Source organism: Thamnophis sirtalis, unplaced genomic scaffold (genome assembly GCF_051295495.1).
Source record: "Thamnophis sirtalis isolate CommonGarterSnake01/CBP01778 unplaced genomic scaffold, rThaSir2_p1.2 scaffold_14, whole genome shotgun sequence".
In the NCBI taxonomy this organism is placed as follows: Eukaryota; Metazoa; Chordata; class Lepidosauria; order Squamata; family Natricidae; genus Thamnophis; species Thamnophis sirtalis.
Genome location: NW_028261394.1, coordinates 9,443,328 through 9,466,412, shown reverse-complemented (window position 1 = coordinate 9,466,412; position 23,085 = coordinate 9,443,328). Strand labels below are relative to the sequence as shown.

Here is a 23,085-nt window from a genome sequence, read left to right as displayed (position 1 = left end):
GGACATCATGGCATTCTTTCTTTCTTTGCAGAACTGGGAGACTGTTCTTGAAAGCACCTAGGGCCTTGATGGCAAACCTATGGCATGCATGCCAGAGGTGGCACTCAGAACCCCCTCTCTGTGGGCACGGGCACCATCGCCAGCTGCTCTTCTGGTCTCTGGCAAGCCAGCTGTTCTTCGTGCATGCCGGTGGAGCCCAGGAAACATGAAGACCAGCTGGCCGGTACGGACTTCTTTGGGTTCCTGCCCCACGCAAAGACCAGCCGGTCATCGGGTTTCTGGGGTTGTGGCACGTGATCCAATTTGGGCACTCGGTGCCGAAAAGATTTGCCATCAGTGAACTAGGCTGGTAAGTACCGTATTTTTTGGAGTATAAGACGCACCAAGGTTTTGAAGAGGCAAATTAAAAAAAAAAGTAGGTAGGCAGCGGAATAGAGAGATAGAGAAATACAGTAGGTAGGTAGAGAGAGTGAGTGTGTAGATACTTTGCTATGCACAGCACTTAATCAATGTAATTCTCAACAATCAGTTAAAGAGCTTTCCAAAAGGGGGGGAAAAAGGTTTTGCACTCTGCAAACCTCCCCGAAATGGCCCATTTTTCGCAAAAGGGATGAATAGTCTTGGGAGGGGGAGGGGCTTGCAGAGTGCTCTGGGGGGGGGGGCAAAAAACGAGCAAAAAACAGCCCATTTTTTTCAAAATCGGTCCTGTTTTTTGTCAAAACAATTGCATGCATAGCCTTATGGAGGCTTATAGAGTGCTTCTGGGGGCTAGGGCAAAAAATGGGACTTTGTTTGCTCATTTCTGCCCTCCCCAGCCCCCAGGAGCTCTCTGAAAGCCTCCATAAAGGTATGCACGGCCATTCTGGTGAAGGGGCGGGGCTTCAGGGGGCACCCAGATTTTCAGCCCCTTTTTGGGGGGAAAAAGGTGCGTCTTATACTCTGAAAAAAACGGTACCTTGTTTTCCCCAAAATAAGACCCCCCCGGATAATAAGCCCAATTGGGCTTTTGAGCCCATGCGCTAAAACAAGCCATCCCTGGAAAATAAACCCTCCCCGAAAATATTGCCACACAGCAGCAGCCATGAGGTGACCCCGCTCGCCGCCTCCTGCACCTGCACTCAAAAATAATAAGACCTCCCCGAAAATAAGACCAAGCGCTTATTTCGGGGGTCAAAAGAAAATCAGACCCCATCGAATATATGCTACAGATCATATTATAGGTGTTGTCATTTTACCTAATCATTGCCAGGCATTTGCTGGCAGCTCCAGTGGCTAAAGAGACCTGGATCCGCTTGTTACCAATTTTGTATTTGTGCAAGCTGTTGACCGCAGTGATGGCCTCTTGGAGGTTCTCCATCAGAACCACAGCCTTCAACTGATAGTCGGTGTGAGGACTAAGTTCTACATTCTTTACCTGATTTAAAAAAAAAAAAAGAGGCAAAAATTGTATCAAAACGTTGACTCAAGGTTGGACTTCGGCTTCCATCCTTCCAAGGTGGGTAAAATTAGGATCCAAAATAATTGGGGGCCACTCTATAAACTGCTTAGAGAGGACTGTAAAAGCACTGTAAAGCAATGTATAAATCTGCTATTTTCATTGGTATTGCCTTCCTTCCTTCCTCCCTCCCTCCAGAAATTAGAATGCAGTACTGCAGGTTACCAGCAATTCGATCTTGACCAGACCCAGATTGTTGGAGACAATAAGATGATTCTGTAAACAGCTTAGAGGGCGGTAAAAGCAGTATATAAGTCTAAGTGCTATTCCAGTGACTCAGCCTTCCATCCTTCTGAGGTGGGTAAAATGAGGATCCAAAATACTTGGGGGCAATAGGCTGACTCTGTAAACTGCTTATAGAGGACTGCAAAAGCACTGTAAAGTGGTATATAAATCTGCTATTTCCATTGGTATTGCCTTCCTTCCTTCCTCCACCCCTCCACAGAGATTAGAATGCAGTACTGCAGGCTATCAACAATTCGATCCTAACCAGACCCAGATTGTTGGGGACAATAAGCTGACTCTGTAAACTGCTTAGAGAGGGTTGTAAAAGCACTACAAAGCAGTATATAAGTCTAAGTGCTATTCTATTGACTCAGCCTTCCATCCTTCCGAGGTGGGTAAAATGAGGACCCAAAATTGTTGGGGGCAAGAGAGGCTGACTCTGTAAACCCCTTAGAGAGGGCTATAAAGCACCATGAAGCGGTATATAAGTCTAAGTGCTATTGCTAGTGCTAGAAGAAAGCAAAATTGTAAGCTAGTACGATCTTCAAAATGGAATCGCAGCAATTTGTACTGACTTGCTTATGGAACTACTAAAAACAAGTCACGTTTGGGCTTACAATTCTAAAACGCTAAAGCAATTGAAACAATTTAAAAGGCATTTGGATAATTAAAAACAAAAACAAAAACACCCACATCGCAAGTTGAGTATAAACAGCAGCCTTGATGACGGACAGGGATTGTTTACCTTGCCGTGTTTAGTGAAGGTATCCTGTAAAGTTTGTACCAGCTCTTTTCGGGAAAGCCGGTAATCCAGATTGCTAATCTGAATGTCTGCTCCATTTGCAAATGGATCTGGGCAGTCTGTATGGCTGGAAGGATTTGTGACGTTCAAAGTGAGCGGAGAAGACCTGTTCGAGATGTTTGGAGACACGCTCCTGGAGGCCGAGGGAAGGGAAGGAAAGGAAGAGAATTGAATTGAATTGAATTTTATTATTTGTATGCCGCCCTTCTCCGGGAGGACTCAGGGCGGCGAACAATTCAAAAAGGGAAAAGGGGAACATAAAACGACATACAGATAATTAAAATAAGCAAGAGCCACACAACCATACAAGTCGAGAGGGGAGGGAACTCATCACCCCCAGGTCTGCCAGCAAAACCAGGTTTTGACGGCTTTTTGGAAGGCCTGGAGAGAGGTGAGGGTCCGAATCCCTGCGGGGAGTTCGTTCTAGAGGGCCGGACCTGCCACAGAGAAGGCCCTCCCCCGGGTAGTAGCCAGATGGCATTGGCTAGTAGATGGAACCCGGAGGAGGCCAGCCCTGTGAGATCTAATGGGTCTGTGGGAGGTAATTGGCAGCAGGCGGTCTCTCAAGAATCTAGAATCATTCATTTTAAATATATTTCATGTATGTTGGGAGTAAGCCGAGATAGCTAAATTGACTGCTTTGATCAAAGAACAGGAAATGGGAACGCTTTTATTTCTACTTGGAAACCGCTTCTGGACTTTGTGCTTGAGGTGGGGAAGGTGGGGAAACAAACTTCAATTTTGAGTTTTAGCGATTTGATCGAAATACTGTAGCTAGTTTAAACTACAATGTCAAAGTAAAAAGTTGAGATTTGATGTTATATGGCTTATTCTACTGCACCATATATGTATGTGTTGTGGCCCAGCAGGAGCCATTAAAGCTGCCACCAGACTCCGACAGTGAGGGGCCCTATGAGTCGGCTCTGGAGGATGTGGAGGACCCTGGACAGGGTTCCCACTCCGAGCAGGGCGCAGAGAGGCTGGTTGGCCACCAGGAGGCGCCTGAGCCTTGGACCAGTGGGGAGGATACAAGGGAGTGTGAGCCTGAGGTCAGCAGTGAGTTGTTCCTAGATGCCCGGCACCGAAGAGCTAATAGGCGTCAGGAACAGTTGCGCAGTTACAGGAGGTAATTGCACTCAGCTGGTGGTCATTAGGCTCCTCTCCAGACTATAAAAAGACTGCTTCTGCACATGCCCCTCTTGCAGAAGTCAACGCAGGAATCAATGTTGGAGAACATTATGGTGAGCTTGGCAGGCTGGATTGCTACCACGGCTTATCTGTGCTGGATTGCTGCCCAAGCTTGTCTGTGCCGGTTTGCTGCCAAGAACCTGTCTGTCTGTTAATTAAATGGCGTAACTTATCTTTGGCTCGGAGTGTGTTGGTGTGGGGTGAAGTGAGTCAGAACATGTATGTATGTGTGTGTATATGTGTGTGTGTGTGTATGTATGTGTGTGTATGTATATGTGTGTTTCATATTTTTCCCCACCTCAAGCACAAAGTCCAGAAGTGGTTTCCAAGTAGAAATAAAAGTGTTCCCATTTCCTGTTCTTTGATCGAAGCAGTCGATTTAGCTATCTCTGCTAACTCCCACCAACATTTTCTGGCAAACAGAGTTTTGTCCCAGTGCACACTTGACTGAAAGCCAAACGTGGCTTTTCCTCTCTTTAAAAAAGAAAAAAAAAGAAAAAAAAAAGAAAGTTTGGCCTCATGACGCAATGATGCTTACCTTGAGGACCAACAACTCTGAGAGATCAGAATGGGACTGTGCTGTCTGGAGGCCGTCAGCAGGCTGAAAGCTGAAGGGAAGCTGACTTGAAAGGCGCTATCCTTCTCCTTCTTTTCCACCGGGGAACTGTTCATGCTTCTGGCTGCCATCGTCTCTTTCCTGGGCAAAGAAGAAAGGCTTGATTAAGGTGTCAGACTGACAGAGCCTTCGATAGAAATCTGCCTTGTAGGTTTCTCAACGTACTTGTTTTTATTGTGAGCAGGTTCTCCCGCTCCAGCCTTCCTGGTGGCCTGGGTGGATACGGAGCTTGCGGTGGTAGAACTGCTGTGCGATGAAGAAACTCCCTCTTTTAGCTGGTCTTGGCGGTGTTCAGAGCTTCTTCCCGTTTTGGATTCAAGGCGGCACAGTTCCTTGGGAAGGAAGGAAAGAAAGAAAGAAAGGAACAAAGAAAGGAGAAAGAAGGAAAGAAAGAAAAAGAAAGAGATAGAAGGAAGGAAGGAAAGAGAGAAAGGAGAAGGAAGGAAAGAAAGGATGAAAGAAAGGAAGGAAAGAAAGAGAAAGAAGGAAAGAAAGAGAAAGAAAAGGAAGGAAGGAAAGAAAGGAAGAAAGGAGAAGGAAAGAAAGAAAGAAAAGGAAGGAAAAGAGAGAAAGGAGAAGGAAGGAAAGAAAGAAAAAGAATGAGAAAGGAAGGAAAGAAACAGAAAGAAAGAAAAGGAAGGAAGGAAGGAAAGAAAGGAAGAAAGGAGAAGGAAAGAAAGAAAGAAAAGGAAGGAAAGAAAGGATGAAAGAAAGAAGGAAAGAAAGAAAAAGAAAGAAAAAGAAAGAAGGAAAGAAAGAAACAGAAAGAAAGTAAAGGAAGGAAGGAAAGGAAAAGAGAAAAGAGAAGGAAGGAAGGAAAGAAAAGGAAGGAAAGAAAGGATGAAAGGAAGAAAAACAGAAAGAGAAAGAAAAAGAAGGAAGGAAAGAAAGAGAGAAAGGAGAAGAAAGGAAGGAAGGAAAGAAAGAAAAGGAAGAAAGAGAAAGAAAGGAAAGAAACAAAAGAAAGAAAGAAAGAAAGAAAGGGCTACAAGTAAACCTCAACTTACAAGTGTTCATTTAGCCACTGTTCAAAGCTGCAACAACTCTGAAAAAAGTGACACATGATCCTTTTTCACACTCATGACCTTTCCAGCATCTCCATGATCATGCAATCAAAATTCGGACCTGGCATGTATGTATGGCAGTTGAAATATCCCGGGGTTATGTCATCACCCCCTGCGATCTTCTGACAACCGAAGTCCAATGGGGAAGACCGATTCAATGAAAAACCCAACTTAACAACTGCAGTTATTCATTTAATGTCCAGGGCAAGAAAAGTTGCAAAAAAAAAAAAAAAAAGGCCACTTAACCACTGTCTCGCTTAGTCACGGAAATTTGGAAGTCAATTGTGGTCATTAAAAAAGATCCTCCTATCGGCCAGGGGATTCAAAAGGCACAAGGTGTGTCTAAGCCAGGGGTCCTCAAACTACAGCCCGCGGGCCGGATACAGCCCACTGAAGCCTTTAACCCAGCCTGCATGGGACCATGAGGCTGCCATGCCCACATCACCCCACCTATTCACCTTCTGGAAGCCAAAAATGGGATGCGCAGATGCCTTGGGAGTCCCCGGCCTCCTTCCCCCCCCCCCGCTCCAGAGAGAGGGGGGAGGAAGGAGGAAGACACACACACAAACACACAGAAGTCCTTAACACACACACATCCCAACGCAGCCAAATCCCCCACCACCAGGAGCATCACAAATTAAAGTTTAAATTGTGTTTATTGTTTAATGGACTAAATTGGCTACGCCCACCCAGTCACACGACCACCTAGCCATGCCCACCCAGCCGGTCTGCCCACCCCCCCACAACAGTCCAAGGGACTGTGAATCGGCCTCCTGTTTAAAAAAGTTTGAGGACTCCTGCTCTAAGGAAATGTTTTCCTCGTTTGTGTCCAAAGGATACCTTAAAAACAAGGACGGCATGCTTTAGATTCCCCCCCCCCAAAAAAGAGGCATAAACCGGGAAGCACCCTACCTGTAAGCTTTTAACAGCGGTGTTTTTGGGAATGGACCCGTGTCCTTGAGGGCCTTTTGAGGCCACAGCCTTGGTGGTGGACGATGAATCGTTGGCCATTCTGCTCATCAGACACAACTTCGCGTTTCGGTTGACTTTCTTGGGAGACTTGGCCTTGTCGGCCACGGAAGAGCCTGAGTTTTTGGCTTCTGCCAGCTCTCGGTTTTTGGGGGTGAAAGACACGGTTATCCTGTTGCCAAAGACGTCCTCGTTCTCCATCCGCTTCTGGGCTCGCTCGGCGCTGTCTTGGCTGAGGAAACGGAGGATCGCGCCGCTGCCAGAGATGGTCAGGACTTTCCCGCCGCAATTGTCCGACAGACGCCGAAGCCTCAGGCAGACGCTTTTGCTATCTCGGTTGGTGGGCAGGTTGTAAACATATAACAGAGTATGACACGCCTGTTTCAGAGAATAATAATAATAATAATAATAATAATAATAATAATAATAACAACAACAACGACGTGTGTGCTTCTCAAGAGGCCAGGGCAAAAGCAACATAACTAAATGCTTTGAACATATATATATATAGGCTATTTTATATATATATATATATATATATATATATATATATATATATATATATATATATATATATATATATATATATATATAGGCTATATATATATATAGGCTATATATAGGCTATATATATATATATATATATATATGTTATATTTGTGCTGATAAATAAATAAATAAATAAAGGGAGACTAGTATAGATCTATTTCAAGCTATTTAGCTCTCATCAGCTAGCCATACCCTTGCTGGGAATCGAACCTGTGCCACATATATGTGTGTGTGTGTGTGTTGCATTTGTGCTGATAAATAAATAAAGGGAGACTAGTATAGATCTATTTCAAGCTATTTAGCTCTCATCAGCTAGCCATACACTTACTGGGAATCTGCCTTAGAGGCAATACAGCACAGGCTCGATTCCCAGTAAGGGTATGGCTAGCTGATGAGAGCTAAATAGCTTGAAATAGATCTATACTAGTCTCCCTTTATTTATTTATCAGCACAAATATAACAAATATAACAAAAAGGCAACAGTAAAAAAATATTGGGTTCTGTCTGGATGGTCTCTTGTGACGAGCCGAAGGACAGAGAACGGAAGTAGTGATCTTCCTCCCATATTTGGGCATACCGGGGTTTGTAAAATCTATATATATGTTATTGACTTAACAACCATAGCAAGGAAAGTTGTAAAAAGGGGCAAAACTTGCTTAACACATGTTTTGCTAAGCAACAGAAAATTTGGGCCTCAAGTATGGTCATAAGTCACCTGTATACTGCACAAATCAAAAAGAGGGCTGTGAAAATATTTACATCACGTCCTGGAGATAAAATTGTTTCAACTTCTACCTTCTGTGAGAAAATAACCCCACCCCTCTTCCTATACCTCTTTGATTCTATACCTGGCCTATGCTCCAATTGAGATACCTTGTAAGACATTATACTTCAGTGCTTTAACACTTGCAAACTAACGAAATATTTGTAATCCGTATTGTGTAAAACCTGTGGTTGCAAATAATCATTTTGAGCATGAAATGTCTGGAACATTAAGAAATAAGGGACTGAAAGTTGCAGATGGTAGGTTTCAGATGAGCACATTGAAAATGTGCCAACTACAGGATGGCCCTGGGAAATGAGGAACTAAAAGTAACAAGTGTTTGAGAGCTTCCAATGTACACAGGTGTATGTGGGGACTGCCTGTCAGTAAGACAGAACAAGGAAATAAGTTGTGAAATGTGTGCAGAAATGTATAAAAAGGATGTCTTGGGAAGAGTTCAGGCCCACTGGCCATAGCTAATCCTTGCTGGATTCAGCTATGTCAGTGGAGCTTATGGCAATAAGTTGTTAATGTAAGTAATGCTATGTTCTAAATTGCTTATGAAACAATAAACCTCTGATCTTAAAGCAAGATTTATTGCTTGTGATTTCCCTGTGTTTTTTTTATCAGGATATTTTTACAACACCTCAAAATGATGCTATAGGGCACGGCACACCAGAACCAAGCACAAAGACAGTTTTTCCCCGAATGCCATCACTCTGCTAAAGAACTAATTCCCACAATGCTCCAAATTGGTCATGAAACAATAAACCTCTGACCTTAAAGTAAGATTTATTGCTTGTGGTTTCCCTGTGTTTTTTTATCAGGATATTTCTACGACACTTCAAAATGAATCTATAGGGCACTGCACACCAGAACTAGGCACAAAGACAGTTTTTCCCTGCATGCCATCACTCTGCTAAACAAATAATTCCCTCAACGCCCCAAATTGCTCATGAAACAATAAACCTCTGATCTTAAAGTAAGATTTATTGCTTGTGGTTTCCCTGTTTTTTTTTATCAGGATATTTCTACGACATCTCAAAATGATTCTATAGGGCACTGCACACCAGAACTAGGAACAAGGACAGTTTTTTTTCCAGAATGCCATCACTCTGCTAAAGAACTAATTCCCTCACCACTGTCAAATTATTTACTAAGATTGTATTACTATTCTTCTTCTTATCCTTCCTAGTACCTCTCTCTTTCCTATCTCTTCCCACTTATGACTATAACCATGTTGCTTATATCTTTACGATTTTTATTGTTTTATTTGTTTCCTAATATGATTTGATAGCTTATTAGTAATCTATGACTATCTCTAAGTGCTGTATCTTATGATTCTTGATGAATGTATTTTATTCTCCTTATGTACACCGAGAGCCTTTGCACCAGAGACAAATTCCTTGTGTGTCCAATCACTCTTGGCCAATAAAGAATTCCATATGCCGAGGATCGCCTGTACTTGTTTATTCGCCTTTCCAACTTTTATTTTCACATTAACAACTGCAACCAATAGGTGAAGCAGGAGGGATCCGTGCGACGGGATTTAGCGAGAATGACTGTTCCACCCCGCGCGACGATGTTTCAAAACCTCACCATTGATCAGCCACTTACTGTTTTCTTCAAGGGTAATCTTGGAGGCAAATCTGAAATAAATTCTTCAAATCGGATGAGCTCGTGGGCGTGGTGCAAGAGGGCTTCCGACGCTTGGTTTTTATGAACCAGGATGATGTGGAAACCATGGCGGTGTCTCAAGTCGCTGAGTTCCAGTGCAAAGTTGACATCGGCTGGAAAAAAAACAAGAGAGAGCGCCCGAAGCAAAGTCAGTGACTTTGGGAGGTTTGGAGGCAGAGCAGAGCGTGATTCATAAGCATCTGTGAGGGCAACTTTGGATCGCAAAAAAACCTGCGCTCAAACCAGGCGTGAAATGCTACCGTTTCAGGCAAATTGGTAGTCAGCTGGGTGACAATTTATATTCAATAAAAATCACGCGCCACAGCTGTTCCCCCCCCCCCGTTCTACTTACCAAAGTCACCCAGCCAGCTTTCCTGTGTAAAGCGGGACTAGAACTCCCAGTCTCCTAGCGATTGGCCCAAAGTCACCCGGCCAGCCATCCTGCTTAAGGTGGGACTATAGCTCCCAGTCTCCTAGCAATTGGCCCAAAGTCACCCGGCCAGCCTTCCTGCTTAAGGTGGGACTAGAACTCCCAGTCTCCTAGCAATTGGCCCAAAGTCACCCGGCCAGCCTTCCTGCTTAAGGTGGGACTAGAACTCCCAGTCTCCTAGCAATTAGCCCAAAGTCACCCAGCCAGCCTTCCTGCTTAAGGCGGGACTAGAACTCCCAGTCTCCTAGCAATTGGCCCAAAGTCACCCGGCCAGCCTTCCTGCTTAAGGCGGGACTAGAACTCCCAGTCTCTTGGTAATTGGTCCAAAATCACTCGGCCGGATTTCAATTCTAAGGCAGGACTATAACTCACTGTCTCCTAGTTTCTAGCCTGGAGTTTTAACCAATAAACCAAACTGGCTGTCTTAACTGTTTAATTGCAAAGCTTCTGCATTTAGGACTTCGAAGGCAACTGAGCAGATTACGGATTTTGAATCTGTGCACGGATCAAAATACATACTTGAGACAAGCACTACAGTGGCTGGTGCAGCATGGGTATCGGCAAATCTCCTAAGGCTTTGCCGGAGTTTGTCGTCGGCAGCATTCTTGGCTGTGGCATTGATGTGCGCAACAGTCACCTTAAAAAAGGGGGGGGGGGAAAGAAAGGAAAATTACATTTCAAGACTACCGTATTTTTCAGTGTATAAGATGCTACTTTCCCTTACTTGAAAATGAAGGGGCGTCTTATACACAGGAGGACAAGAGAAGGGAAGGGATGGCTCAATCCTGTCCTCCAGCTCTGCCAGATGAGCCTCTACCTTATATGCAGCTCAATCATTCCTCTCTATTGTATTTGTTTCCTGTATCACATTGCCACCCCAGGTTTCATCTCTATTGTTCCTGCGATGCACTTCCTGTTCTTGTGCTTCTCTCTAATAAGATGGCTTCGGCACAGTGATGGCTTGTAGCGTGCTTACTTACTCGAAACATGAGGGCGTCCTATACATGGGGGCGTTTTATAGAGGGAGAAATAATGGTAAACACAGCAGGTCCAGAGTCGATGGATTCCCCCGAATCTTTTGAGCGCTCACCTGGCAATTGTTCAGCTCTTCAATAACTTCCTTGTTCTCCTTGCTGATGTCACACACGCAAATGAACTCGGCCTCTCGGTGGCCTTTAAAAAACTTTTCGCGGATGCGCTGGACCACCGTCACGGCGGAACGACCGGACGGGACTGAACAATTCTCGATATCCCAGAAGACCCCAATGGGAGGCAAGTTTTCCAGTAACTGGTTCGAGATCGCAATTTCTGGAGAGCCTGTGTTGTTCAGGGGCAGAAAGATCCAACGGCATCAATAACTGCACTTCTCCGATTAACTTGGTTCCCCAATCTTGGCAACTTTAAGGTAGACTTTCTTGTTTTTTTCTTGGAAGACGTTTTCGCTTCTCATCCAAGAAGCTTCTTTAGCTCTTGACTGGATGGTGGGAAATGGAAGGATTTATATTCCTTGTAGGCAGAGCTGGTCGTTTGCATTCTTTTTAGAGAGTCGTTGAGGCCACTTGGAGGTTTGCCTGTGTCCTCAGTAGTGCAAATGGGTGTGAAGCCTTCTTGTGTTCAACAGTGAAGGACACAGGGCAGAAAGCATCCTGCAGAAAGCACAGCTCCGCAGTGCCAAGGAGGCTCCTCACCCATTTTCATCACTCAGGTGACCCTGTGGACGCAGACAAACCTGCAGGTGGCCTCAACGATCCTCTAAAAGGATGCAAATTACCAGCTGTCTGCAAGGAATATAAATCCTTCCATCACCCACCATCCAGTTAAGAGCCAAAGAAGCTTCTTGGATGAGAAGCGAATTGCCTTCAAAGAAAAAACAAGGAAGTCCAATGGCCTCTTGAAAAAAAAAAAAACACCTTTGGCACAACCATCGCCTCAATGACCAAGAATCTCCATGGACATTGAAGGTGGGTGGACTTCAAGTCCCAGAATTCCCCAAGCTGGCTGAGGAATTCCGGGATTTGAAAGTCCACCCGTCTTAAAAATTGCCCAGATTTGGGGGGGGGGGGGGGGAAATATGGATTAACTGGAAAGCTAAAGCTACGGTAACTTTAAACGGATGAAGCCAAAGGATATTTACCATGTTTGGGAGTCAGCTGGCCAAAGCTACTGGCCAAGAGAAGGCTCTTCTCTTTCCTTGTTCCTTTGGTTCCACAGCCGTTGCACATTGGGAGAGAGAGGGGCGCCACCTGGGCGTTGGGAGGAGGAATATCCGGCCACATTTTAGCGGCTTCTACTAAATTTTCTTGGGACGACTGCGGAGGAAAAACATAGTATTGCCTTAGCACACAGCATACTGCATAGAAACCAACCTCGACCAGCTGTTCTATTCACTTCAGCCCCCACAGTGGTAAATAAAGCTTCCTCATTGGCCTACTCATTTAAATAAAGCTTCCTCATTGGCCTACTCATTTAAATAAAGCTTCCTTATTGGCCTACTGGTGAATAGCTATTTCCTGGACAGGTAAAGGAACTCCTCGATTTACAAACATACCATTTAGTGACTGAAGTCACAACAACACTGGAAAAAAAGTGACCTATGACAGTTTTTCATACAATCGTTGCCGCATATCAGTGGTGGGTTACAGGAGGTACTCCCCGGTACAGGCGTACCGGAGCCTTCCTGGAGCATCGGGTACCGTTCCGGTATGGTGCTCTGGAGGGCCCACCCGCCCGCCTGCGGTCCTTACCGGTCTTTAATCCCTTTGGCGCTTCTGCGCATGCACATGCAGCACCTGCGCGACGTTCCGGCGAGCAGCTGGAACGTCACGGAGGCTTGCGGAGGCATCGCTGGATAGTAAGATGTGGAGGACAACGGGCCCCACCAGTGCCGCAAACCCATGATCACTGTCAACTCGCAAAGCAATCATGGTGTCAACTCATAAAGTTGCCATGGTTTAGATCTGACTGCAATGGAGTATTGCCAAATGGAACTCCAAATAAATGACTGGTTTTCTTTTGAAACTTGGCTCCAGGCTCATGAATCAATTAGGGTACCTTTTGGAAACCTGACAGTCAGATCTAAAACTTCATTTGAATAATGGCTGAACTTTACCCCTTTTCCTTCCCTCAAGTCTGCGTCATAAATCACATTCTCCAACGAGCTGCACACATCCCAAGCCTGCTGTAGTAATCTGACGTCTGACTCTAGCCGAAGGAATGAGTGAAATGCACTCTCCCCCCTCCCCCTTTCCTCACCATGGCAACTTTATGAGTTGACAAATGGTTGGCTCTCGGGTTGCCATGGGCAGGAACGGGGTAGAACTGATGGAGCAGTTTAGCAGCCACGTTCAGAAGCACAAACCACGCATACCTTTCTCAAAGAGGGATTTCAGAGTACTGGAGTTGGCCTGAAAGGCGTGGTTTTTACAGCCCGGGAAAGTGCCTCGTTGGACAATGTGATTAATAACACACTCTGGGAGGAGGAGGGGAAACAGGGTCACAGTTGAACCATAAATCACACGAGGCAGAGTTGACCTCAAACAGGAACAGTGCAGACATGTTGCACCTAATAAATAACTGGATTTCTTTTGAAATCTGGCTCGAGGCTCATGAGTTTCCAGTTAATTAGGGCATCTGTGGGAACCCTTACAGTCAGGTGATCAAAATTCAGATGCATGTATTTATGACAGTCACAGTGTCCTGGAATCACCTGGCCCCCCTTTTGCGACCTTCTAACAAGCAAATGTCAATGGGGAAGACAGATTCACTTCGCAACCATTAATGGTAACTTAACTTAATTACTAACTTAATGACTGCGTCAATCTGGTTAACTACTGTGGCAAAACTCATTTGGCAACTGCTTAGCAACAGAAAATTTGTGCTCCATTGTGGCTGTAAGTTGAGGACTCTATCCATGGCAACCATTTTGAAAAATCCAAACAGTATATCTGGATGTGCTCAAACTGGGTGGCCCTCACACTGAATGGGACAACTTGCTATGGGACAATTTAACAATTCTATTTGCCGTATTTTTCCGCTCCATAAGACAGACTTTTTTGTCTCCCAAAAATGGCTGGAAATGTCTGTGCATCTTATGGAGCGAATATTGCTGAAGCCCTGCCCACCCACCGGCTCCCACTCGTCGGCCTCTGCACACCCTGTTTTTGGCCTCTCCGTGCATCTCATTTTTGGCCTCTGCACCCCGTTTTTGGCCTCTCTGTGCACCCCATTTTTGGCCTCTGCACACCCTGTTTTCGGACTCTGCGTGTCCTGCTTTTGGCCTCCAAAAACGGAGCGCGTGGAGGCAGAAAACGGGAGTGTGGCTTATGGTCAGGTACATCTTATAGTACGAAAAATATGGTTTTCGGGCTCCACGTGTCCCATTTTTGGCCTTCACGTGTCCCGTTTTTGGCCTCCGAAACCAGGAGTGCGTCTTATGATCGGGTGTATCTTACAGTACGAAAAATACGGTAATTATTTAAAACAAATAAAAGTATTCTTTTAATTTTTCCCATTCCCATTTCCTTCCGTCCCTCCTTTTGCATCCTTTCTTTAAGGATACTATGCCACCATTTCCTTGATGTTAGTGTAAAAATCCCGCAGTGAGGGGTTCTGGGGCGAGTTGGTCGTGGTTGAATTGACACAGTCCCCCCCTTCCCCCACAAGGCCAAAGCTCCTGAAGGCCCGCACAGAAACCGGTAAACCTTCCCAATATTACAGCGTAGGGTTAAACAGGGAGTACGAACCTTGCTGAGACACTCCGTGCAGTGGTGAGAGCCCTTCAAGCAAAGGGGAGGTGAAACCTTGAGGTGCAGCGAGTTGGTGCAAACGCAAGGCATGCGCTCTGGCTGGGCCAGGTGCTCCTCCGAGAGTCCCGCCGCCCCACTGAATTCAGAACAGGAAAAATAGCCCGGAGTCGTGCAGCCCGGATGGGGGGGAAACGGATGCAGTTTGTGCAGGTTACCGTGACAGGCTTGGAAGTGGAGTTTCCCGCAGCAGGAAAAGTGAGGGCACGGAGGGACAGGGTTTTCCCGGCACGTGCCGGCCATGTTGCTTCTCGCCGGGCCGTTCTTGAGCGAAATAGAAGAGGACGGGCAAGCCAACTCTGACCCTATCTGCCAGGTGATCGTCCCAGTGCCGGGGGCGTTTAAAACCGTCCCGGGGTGAATCAAGCCGCCGCCGCCGCTGTTGCTGCCACCACCGCCACCACCGATGTTGCCGCCGCCGCCACCAAAGTGCAACTGAGGGACCCGAGGGGAGGGATCAGAGCCATGAGAACAGCAGCTTACTTTAGGGTTGGGCGAGAGTTGGATTTGCTTTGGCTGGAGAGAGTGGACGTCGGGGAGGGGCACGGCTGCAAAGGGCTGCAGAGGAGGGTGGTGAGCTGGGGGGGCTTCCTTCAACTCTACAGGAGCTTTCTTGCTCTCCATGGACTTGTTCTGAGGAGAGAGAGAGAGGGAGAGAAGAGGGAAAGAGAAGAGGGAGTGAGAGAGAGGGAGGGATGGAGAGAGAGGAAGAGAGGGATGGAGAGAGAGGAAGAGAGAGAGAAGAGGGATGGAGAGAGAGGAAGAGAGAGAGAAGAGGGAGGGAGAGAGAGGAAGAGAGGGATGGAGAGAGAGGAAGAGAGAGAGAAGAGGGATGGAGAGAGAGGAAGAGAGATGGAGAGAAAGAGAGAAGAGGGAGAAGAGGGAGGAAGAGAGAGAGAGGAAGAGAGATGGAGAGAGAGAAAAGGAGGAGAGAGATAAGAGGGAGGGAGAGAGAGGGAAGAGGTTTGAGGTTTATTGTATTTATAGGCCGCCCTTCTCCCAAGGACTCAGGGCGGCGTACAACATAAAAGAAAACACATATTACAAAAATTAAAAGGGACATTAAATAAAGTATCCAAACAAACCCCAATTGATATTTACAATAAAATTTTAAAAATTCAATTAAAATTAACAACCAAATCAATCCTATATTTTATTCTTTTCAGGCCAGGCCGGCTTGCTGGAAAAGCCAACTTTTTAGGGCGCGTCGGAAGGACCAGAGGTCGGGGATTATGCGAAGTTCCGGGGGCAGCTCATTCCAGAGGGAAGGTGCTCCCACAGAGAAGGCTCTCCCCCTGGGGGTCACTAGCCGACACTGTCTGGCCGACGGCACCCTGAGGAGGCCAACTCTGTGGGATCGCACTGGACAGTGGGAGACTACTGGTGGCAGTGGGTGGTCTCGCAGGTACCCTGGGCCTAAGCCAGGAAGAGAGAAGAGTGACAAATGGAGACCAGATTAGGTCCCTGAAGATTTGCAAACAGACTGGAAAATTCCAAGCTCATTAGAAGTACAGGTAGTCCTAGACATATGATCAACTGTTTAGTGACTGTTTGAAGTTACGCCACCTGAAAAGGTACTTATGACCTGAATTCATAGTCCTGTGGTCATGTGATCGTATCACAAGGAGGCTTAGGTAGAGGCAGATAGTTCTCTCTCTGGGCACACTGAGGATGTAACTTTGCATTGGCGACAGGGATGGTATCTGGCCAGTAAACCCTCAGCTCCACTCAGTTGCCCGGGCTCCACCCCGCAAAGGGTTATGGAGTCGTTAAAAGAGGATGAACTGGACTTTCTGGTTTTTTTCTTTGAAGACGTTTTGCTTCTCATCCAAGAAGCTTCTTCCCAAACCTCTTCAAGGTCTATGGAGATTCTCAGTCAATCCAGATCATGGTTGCCCCAAAGATGCTTTTTCAAGAGGCAAATGGACTTTCTGGTAAGCCCAGCTGCCTCTTGAAAAAACACCTCCGGGACTACAGGTGGTAACGTCTATAATTGGTCAGGGAACTGGGGAGGAGGGGCTGGGAAGCAGGCCCAGGGTCCCTGATGGGAGGGATGGAAGGAGAGAGAGACAGAGGGGTGAACAGGGTGGATTTGCCCAAGTTTTATTCATGTGGGGGATGCTGCAAAGGCTTTTAACTTCAAAGCTGGGTCATAAGTAGCTTTTGGGGGCTGCATCGTTAAGCCTAGAAACTAATAAGAGCAGTCGTAAGCAGGGGACTAGTTGCATATCAATGTAGCATTTTACTTATCTTATTTTTCAGAATATAAGACACACCTTTCCCCCGCCTAAAAGAAGGTGAAAATTTGGGTGCATCTTATACACTGAATGTAGTCCCGCTCACCCACCAGCCCCCACCCTTTGACCTCTGCCTCCCAGTAATTTACCTCCTTGCAACAAACTGAGAAAATGGGGCTTGCAGAGGCGGCAATAGGCTATGGCAATCCCTGCAGCCTGAAACAGCTGATCATCGGCATCCTTAAACTGAAATTGAAAATGAAACTTGCTGTTTGCTGCAAGGAGGTAAGTCAATAACTATAAATGCCTATAGAATGTTCAAATTATTAGACTTATTTTTTAAAGACTGCTTTATTATTATTATTATTCTAGACAACTTAACAAAAGGAAGGAGCTTTTTTAAAATAAATGCTTTCTGAAGAGGCCCAGTGCCATTGTATCTTCTTTTAAATAGCAGAGAATAACTATACTTCCAGAAAGCACATCAATTTTAACAGCATCTGTACAAGTATAGTCCGAAATATAACACCACAAACAGTGTATATCTTCTGTACTGTTTACTGTTTGGTGCAAGGAGGCAAATTGCTGGGGGGGCAGAGGCAGATTATTCCCCCCTGTTTTCCTCCCCAAAAGCTAGGTGTGTCTTATATTTCGGAGCATCTTATACTCAGAAAAATATGGTAATGCACATCAAGGTCCACACTCTACCGTTGTTGCAGCAAGGGGGAAATTCTGTTCAGGAGTTGAAAAGCAATTAGAAAATTTCCAGAGCCAGGGCTTTGCATCGTTATCTTGTCGCTGAAGCCATCCGAGTGATTTAGGACAGACGTTGTGTGCTATATTTCCTTCCATTATATGTCCAAACAGAAGTCAGCATTCTCCTCTCCTTCCTTCCTTCCTTTCCAACTGCGAAAAACATTGTGCATTATTTCACAAGGTCAGATCACGTGCCGTCACACACAACCCACTTATTCAACATGCCTGATGCATTTATATCACCTTCTTGAGCTGCGGAGCAAGAAGGCAGAATAGAATTCTCAACAAAAACAAATATTGGTTTTCAAAAATCAGGCAGAAGTGCAGAACCTGCGATCTGCCAGATTTTACTCAATTACAAGTCCAAAGTCCTTTGCAAATTTTTAGATATACAGAGTTGGAAGGGACCTTGTAGGTCATCTAGTCCAACCCCCCGCCCAAGCAGGAGACCCAACATCATTTCCGACAGATGGCAGTCCAGTCTCTTCTTGAAAGCCTCCGGTGATGAAGCTCCCACAACTTCTGAAGGCAACTTCTGTTCCACGGATTGATTGTTCTCACTGTCCAAAAATCTCTCCTTATTTCCAGGTTGAATCTTTTCCTTGATCAGTTTCCATCCATTATTCCTTATCTGGTCTTCAGGGGCTTTGGAAAATAGCTTGACCCCCCTCCTCTCTGTGGCAGCCCCTCAAATTCAAGCAGAGCATGGTCATTGAAAATGAAGACTTTGGAGTGGCGCAGACTTTCTTACCCAATGGAGGATACTAGCCAGTCACGATGTGGAGTTAAGTCATGATGGCTGTGTGTTAGGTAAGCTCCCTGTTGGGAGAGCGAGTACGTTCAGCGAAGTGTTGTGAGAGTTGTGTTGGAGAACATACAAACCAGCTTACAGAGACACTGCAGTTTAAATAGGCTTCTATTTTCGTGGAAATAGAGGTATCAGAGTCCATCAAACAGTCTAAGTCATACACAGATAAGACAGTCAGTCATCAATGTCTTTCAGTTAAGGGATAATCCAAATAACATAGTCCAGTATCATATAATCGGCTCAGTACACAAAGTTTGCTAACAGTTGCAAAACTTCAGCCCAGCATCTAACAGAGAGCTAACAGTCATTCTGGCTCCCTCTTATGGCAGATTGAGGAAAACAGCAACCAATCACATTTTACAGTATGATTTAAAGAAACAGGTACAGCATTGCTATATGATTTATATATTGGCAATCCAACCGTGAGAATTATATTCCTAACAGCTGTGCTTTCATACTACTTATTAAAACTAGCTTGATTATAGAAACGTTCTCAAGGAACTTATTGCTGATGCCGTGAAGTAGCAATTAAAACAATTCAAGCCAATTAGGTATTATCTTAATACTTAATCCTGAAGACCTGTTGCAGAAATTTGTGTGTCACAAACAGGCCAAAAAGGCAGCCAGTTTCTATGACAGGTTTAAGGTGGAATAAAATCCCATGGTTGTTATTATACACGGCAAACAAAGCAATTGTTCTGTTGCTTTTAGAAACAGGAATCCTAGTGAATGTAAAGATGATGTTCTAAAGGCATAGACATATCAACAAGTAGCAAAACTGAATTTAGTACAGGTAGTCCTTGACTTACAACAATTCATTTAGTGACCGTTCGAAGTTACAGCGGCACTGGAGAAAAATGACTTATGCTATTTTTCACACGTGCGACTGTTGCAGCATCCTCGTGGTCACGTGACCAAAATTCAGCTGATTGAGAACTGACTCACATTGATGGCTGCTGCAGCCTCCAGGGAGGGTGATGGAATCCCCTCTTGCAACCTTTTGATAAGCAGAATCAATGGGGAAGCCAGATTCATTTAACAACTGTGTTACTAACTGTGTTAACAACTGCAGTAGTGATTCACTTTACTGCAATAAGAAAAGTCATAAGACGAAATTCACTTAACTGCCTCACTTAGCAACAAAAATTTTGGGCTGAATTGTGGTTCCACGTCGAGGACTCTCTGTATACGCAAGCTCCTTGGCAATTTGCAGTAACTTCCTAAACGTTTCTTGGACAATGATATCTTCTTGCTGTTGATTCAAATCTTTTGTCAAAAGCAATCAAGGTAGCAATAGGTTTCCACTGATTAACTTTTATTGTTTAAAAACAAACCTTGTTCAAGCCACTGATGCAAGCTACTTTGTGAGCACATTCAAAGGGCTCTCTTTTTAAACCCTGAAAATCAGAAACGGGTTAAACGTTTCTTAAAAAACACCATTTTCTGGCCTTTCTTCTGCATTCACACATGACAGGGCTCACTGTGCATAGTTAAAAGGTATTTCTCAGGTTAACCAGAAAACAATCATGCAATTTATTATTATCAGGCTTCTTGTGGTTCAGGATCTAACCACTACCTCTCCAAGGAGGTAAGGAGCCAAGGTGGCGCAGTGGTTAAATGCAGCACTGCAGGCTACTGCTAGATCAGCAGTTCAGCGGTTCAAATCTCACCAGCTCAGGGTTGACTCAGCCTTCCATCCTTCCGAGGTGGGTAAAATGAGGACCCAGATTGTTGGGGGCAATATGCTGACTCTCTGTAAACCGCTTAGAGAGGCCTGAAAGGCCTATGAAGCGGTATATAAGTCTACTGCTATTGCTATTGCTCTCAACTTTCAGATTGACATTGTTTTTAAAATGTTTTATTTTGGGGCTTGTGAAACATCCAGAGATGAGAAGCTCCGTAAACGGCTTAAATACATATCATATTTAAACATTTATGCTACGTTTCCATTGGATGTCTATAAGCCGCCTAGAGATGGATGGCATACAATTGAATTAATGATAATAATTAGTAATAGTAAATAATAACATCTTGTGGGACTCTCGAATGCAAACAGGCCTCTGACCTAAAACATGCCTGACATCTCTATTGTGGAAAAATAAAAAAAAACTCATTCATTGATATTGCAATACCAGGCGATACATGAATTGAATAGAAACAACTAGTGAAAAAACCAAACAAAACAACATGATCTGCAAATTAAAGTTGAGTGATTGTGGAGGAAGAAATCAACAGATGAACCAATAGTAATAGGAACCCTTGCAGCAATCCCAAAAGAGTTGCTAGACACATGGAAATGTTGAAACTTATCAGACTTTGCAAAAAAAAAAACACCTGACTCGGAACTTCCTATATATTCAGGCGTTACCTTAACAGTTCTTAGGTTCTTGGTTAAGACTTGAACTGTTAAGTTTTTACCAAGTGAATTGAATTGAAGATTAAACCTTATATAGTAATGATGATGATAATGAGGACAATGATAATGAGTGACAATGATAATGATGATGATAATAATGATGATGATAATGGATGACAATGATAATAATAAGTTTCATGTTTAATGAATAAAAGAGATAATAATAGGTTACTTGGATAATTGGTTGATACCTAGGATGCTGGCAGCCACCTGTATCAACCATCAGTCAATATTTGTGATACATTTTTAAATGTTCAGTTGACTTGAGTTTCATGTAGTAGTAGTAGTAGTAGTAGTAGTAGTAGTAGTAGTAATATCATCGAAACTACATGGCTATGGATGAAATATGTGATAGTGATACCCATTGACATCGGGCACTTGGTACCATGTCCAACAATTATGCAAAACACATCAAGAAATTGCAGCTTCCTGCAATAAAACCAGCAGAACTGAAAAAACATCGTACATTTTAAGGTCATTGGTTGATACCTAGGACGCTGGAAGCAACCCATATCAGCCGTTAGGACCAGTCAATGGTATTTGCGATGCATTTTTGAATGCTCAGTTGACTGTTTCATGTTTAATGGATAAACAATAATAATAACAACAACAACAATTTTAAGAAGGTACGTGGTTGATACCTAGGACGCTGGAAGCAACCCATATCAGCTGTTAGCACCAGTCAATGGTATTTGTGGTGCATTTTTGAATGTTCAATTGACTGAGTTTCATGTTTAATGACTAAAAGAAATAATAATAATAATAATAATAATAATAATAATAATAATACTAATAATACTTTTAAGAAGATACCTGGTGGATACCTAGGACGCTGGCAGCAACCCTTATCAACCATTAGCATCAATCAATGGTATTTGCGACACAAATGTCATTTGACTGAGTTTCATGCTTAATGAACAAAGTATAACAACAACAATAGAATACACCTGCAGTACTCTTCATTCCCCCCTCCAAGGTTACCTTTAGGGAGGCCGAGACAGAAACGCTTGCAAGTCCCTGACAGTGACGCCCATAGAGCCATAGCTGGGACCCGCCTAAGGAGCCCTTCTTTACCCAGCCCGAGGCTTCCTCAGCCACAGCCGGCCAAGGGAGGCAGGCAGGCAGGGGAGGAGAGCGGAGGCGTCCCCAGAGCGAACTCCACCACTTCTGTGGAGGAAGCCCCCGCTGCATTCGCGGGCCGCCTCCCCGGGCCGTGGCGACCCCCCCCCCCACTTACCCCCATAGGCCCCAGTGGGGCTCAGCTCACCCCCCCCCCTTCCATACATCCCCCCCCCCTGGCCCGGCCGGCTGCTGCAACCCCGGCGACTCGGCCCGCGCGGCGTGAAGGCGCGCAAAAAGCCGCCACTCACCGTCCCTCCGTCGCATCCCAGCGCCCTCCGCCGCCGCCTCTTCTTTGTTTTGCTTCCGCTTCCGCCTCCCCGAGCGCCGCTTCCGGCCGCTCGAGGGGAGGAGGGGCGGAAAGAGCGCTGTCGTAAAAACGTCGCGAAAGCCTTCCCCCCCCCCATCCCGCGCGCCCCGTCTAGCCTCTGCCTTCTCGTTGGTCCTGGGAGGTCGTTCTGTTCTTCCCCCATCCCTCCATTGCTTTGGCTTAAAGAGGCGAGGCTGCGTCTCTACTCTTGGGTGGTTTGGGGCTCCAGGTCCCAGTGTTCCCAGCCAATATGGGGATGGGGGCGTGGGGGGAAGAGGGGGGGTTGAACTCGTAAAGACCACCCTGGATGAGTTTCTGAGCAATGATATAACATGCCCAGCCATTACATTTCTTCCTCAAACTTTATTATTATTATTATATACTTTATTCATTAAACATGAAACTCAGCCAGCTGAACATTCAAAAATGCATTAGAAATACAAGTGACTGGTGCTAATGGTTGATATGGTTTGCTGCCAGCATCCTATGTATCAACCAAGGACCTTCTTAAAATATAAGATGTTCCAAGAAGCACAGGTTTTTTTGCAGTTCTGCTGGTGTTATTGCAGGAAGCTGCAATTTGTTGATGTATCTTGTAAAATTCTTGGACATGGTACCAAGTGTCTCGATGACAATGGGTATCACTGTTACATACTTCATCCATAATCGGGTAGTTTATATATATATATATATATATATATAGATGATAGATAGATAGATAGATAGATAGATAGATAGATAGATAGATAGATAGATATAGATATAGATATAGATATATAGATACATAGATAGATAGATAGATGATAGATAGATAGATAGATAGATAGATAGATGATAGATAGATAGATAGATAGATGAT

The 23,085-nt window shown here is 44.8% G+C and overlaps 1 protein-coding gene across 2 annotated transcripts in view; it reads right to left on the bottom strand.

The window, feature by feature from the left end:
* The window catches only part of MARF1 (meiosis regulator and mRNA stability factor 1), a 46,387-nt gene extending 24,147 nt beyond the window's left edge, over positions 1-22,240 (bottom strand). Inside the window, exons 1-12 of one of the 2 annotated variants that reach the window (XM_087729015.1) lie at positions 22,168-22,240; positions 17,526-17,723; positions 14,521-15,213; positions 11,913-12,087; positions 10,869-11,095; positions 10,298-10,415; positions 9,289-9,461; positions 6,303-6,737; positions 4,492-4,658; positions 4,249-4,407; positions 2,466-2,655; positions 1,236-1,414 (exon numbers count right to left, since the gene is read on the bottom strand). In XM_087729015.1, the coding sequence (XP_087585141.1) occupies positions 1,236-1,414; positions 2,466-2,655; positions 4,249-4,407; positions 4,492-4,658; positions 6,303-6,737; positions 9,289-9,461; positions 10,298-10,415; positions 10,869-11,095; positions 11,913-12,087; positions 14,521-15,213; positions 17,526-17,669 (2,660 nt within the window). In that variant the 5' untranslated portion in view covers positions 17,670-17,723; positions 22,168-22,240. The remainder of the gene's footprint in view (positions 1-1,235; positions 1,415-2,465; positions 2,656-4,248; positions 4,408-4,491; positions 4,659-6,302; positions 6,738-9,288; positions 9,462-10,297; positions 10,416-10,868; positions 11,096-11,912; positions 12,088-14,520; positions 15,214-17,525; positions 17,724-22,167) is intronic. The other variant, XM_087729016.1, reaches the window with a different exon arrangement.
* Positions 22,241-23,085: the final 845 nt, after the last annotated feature.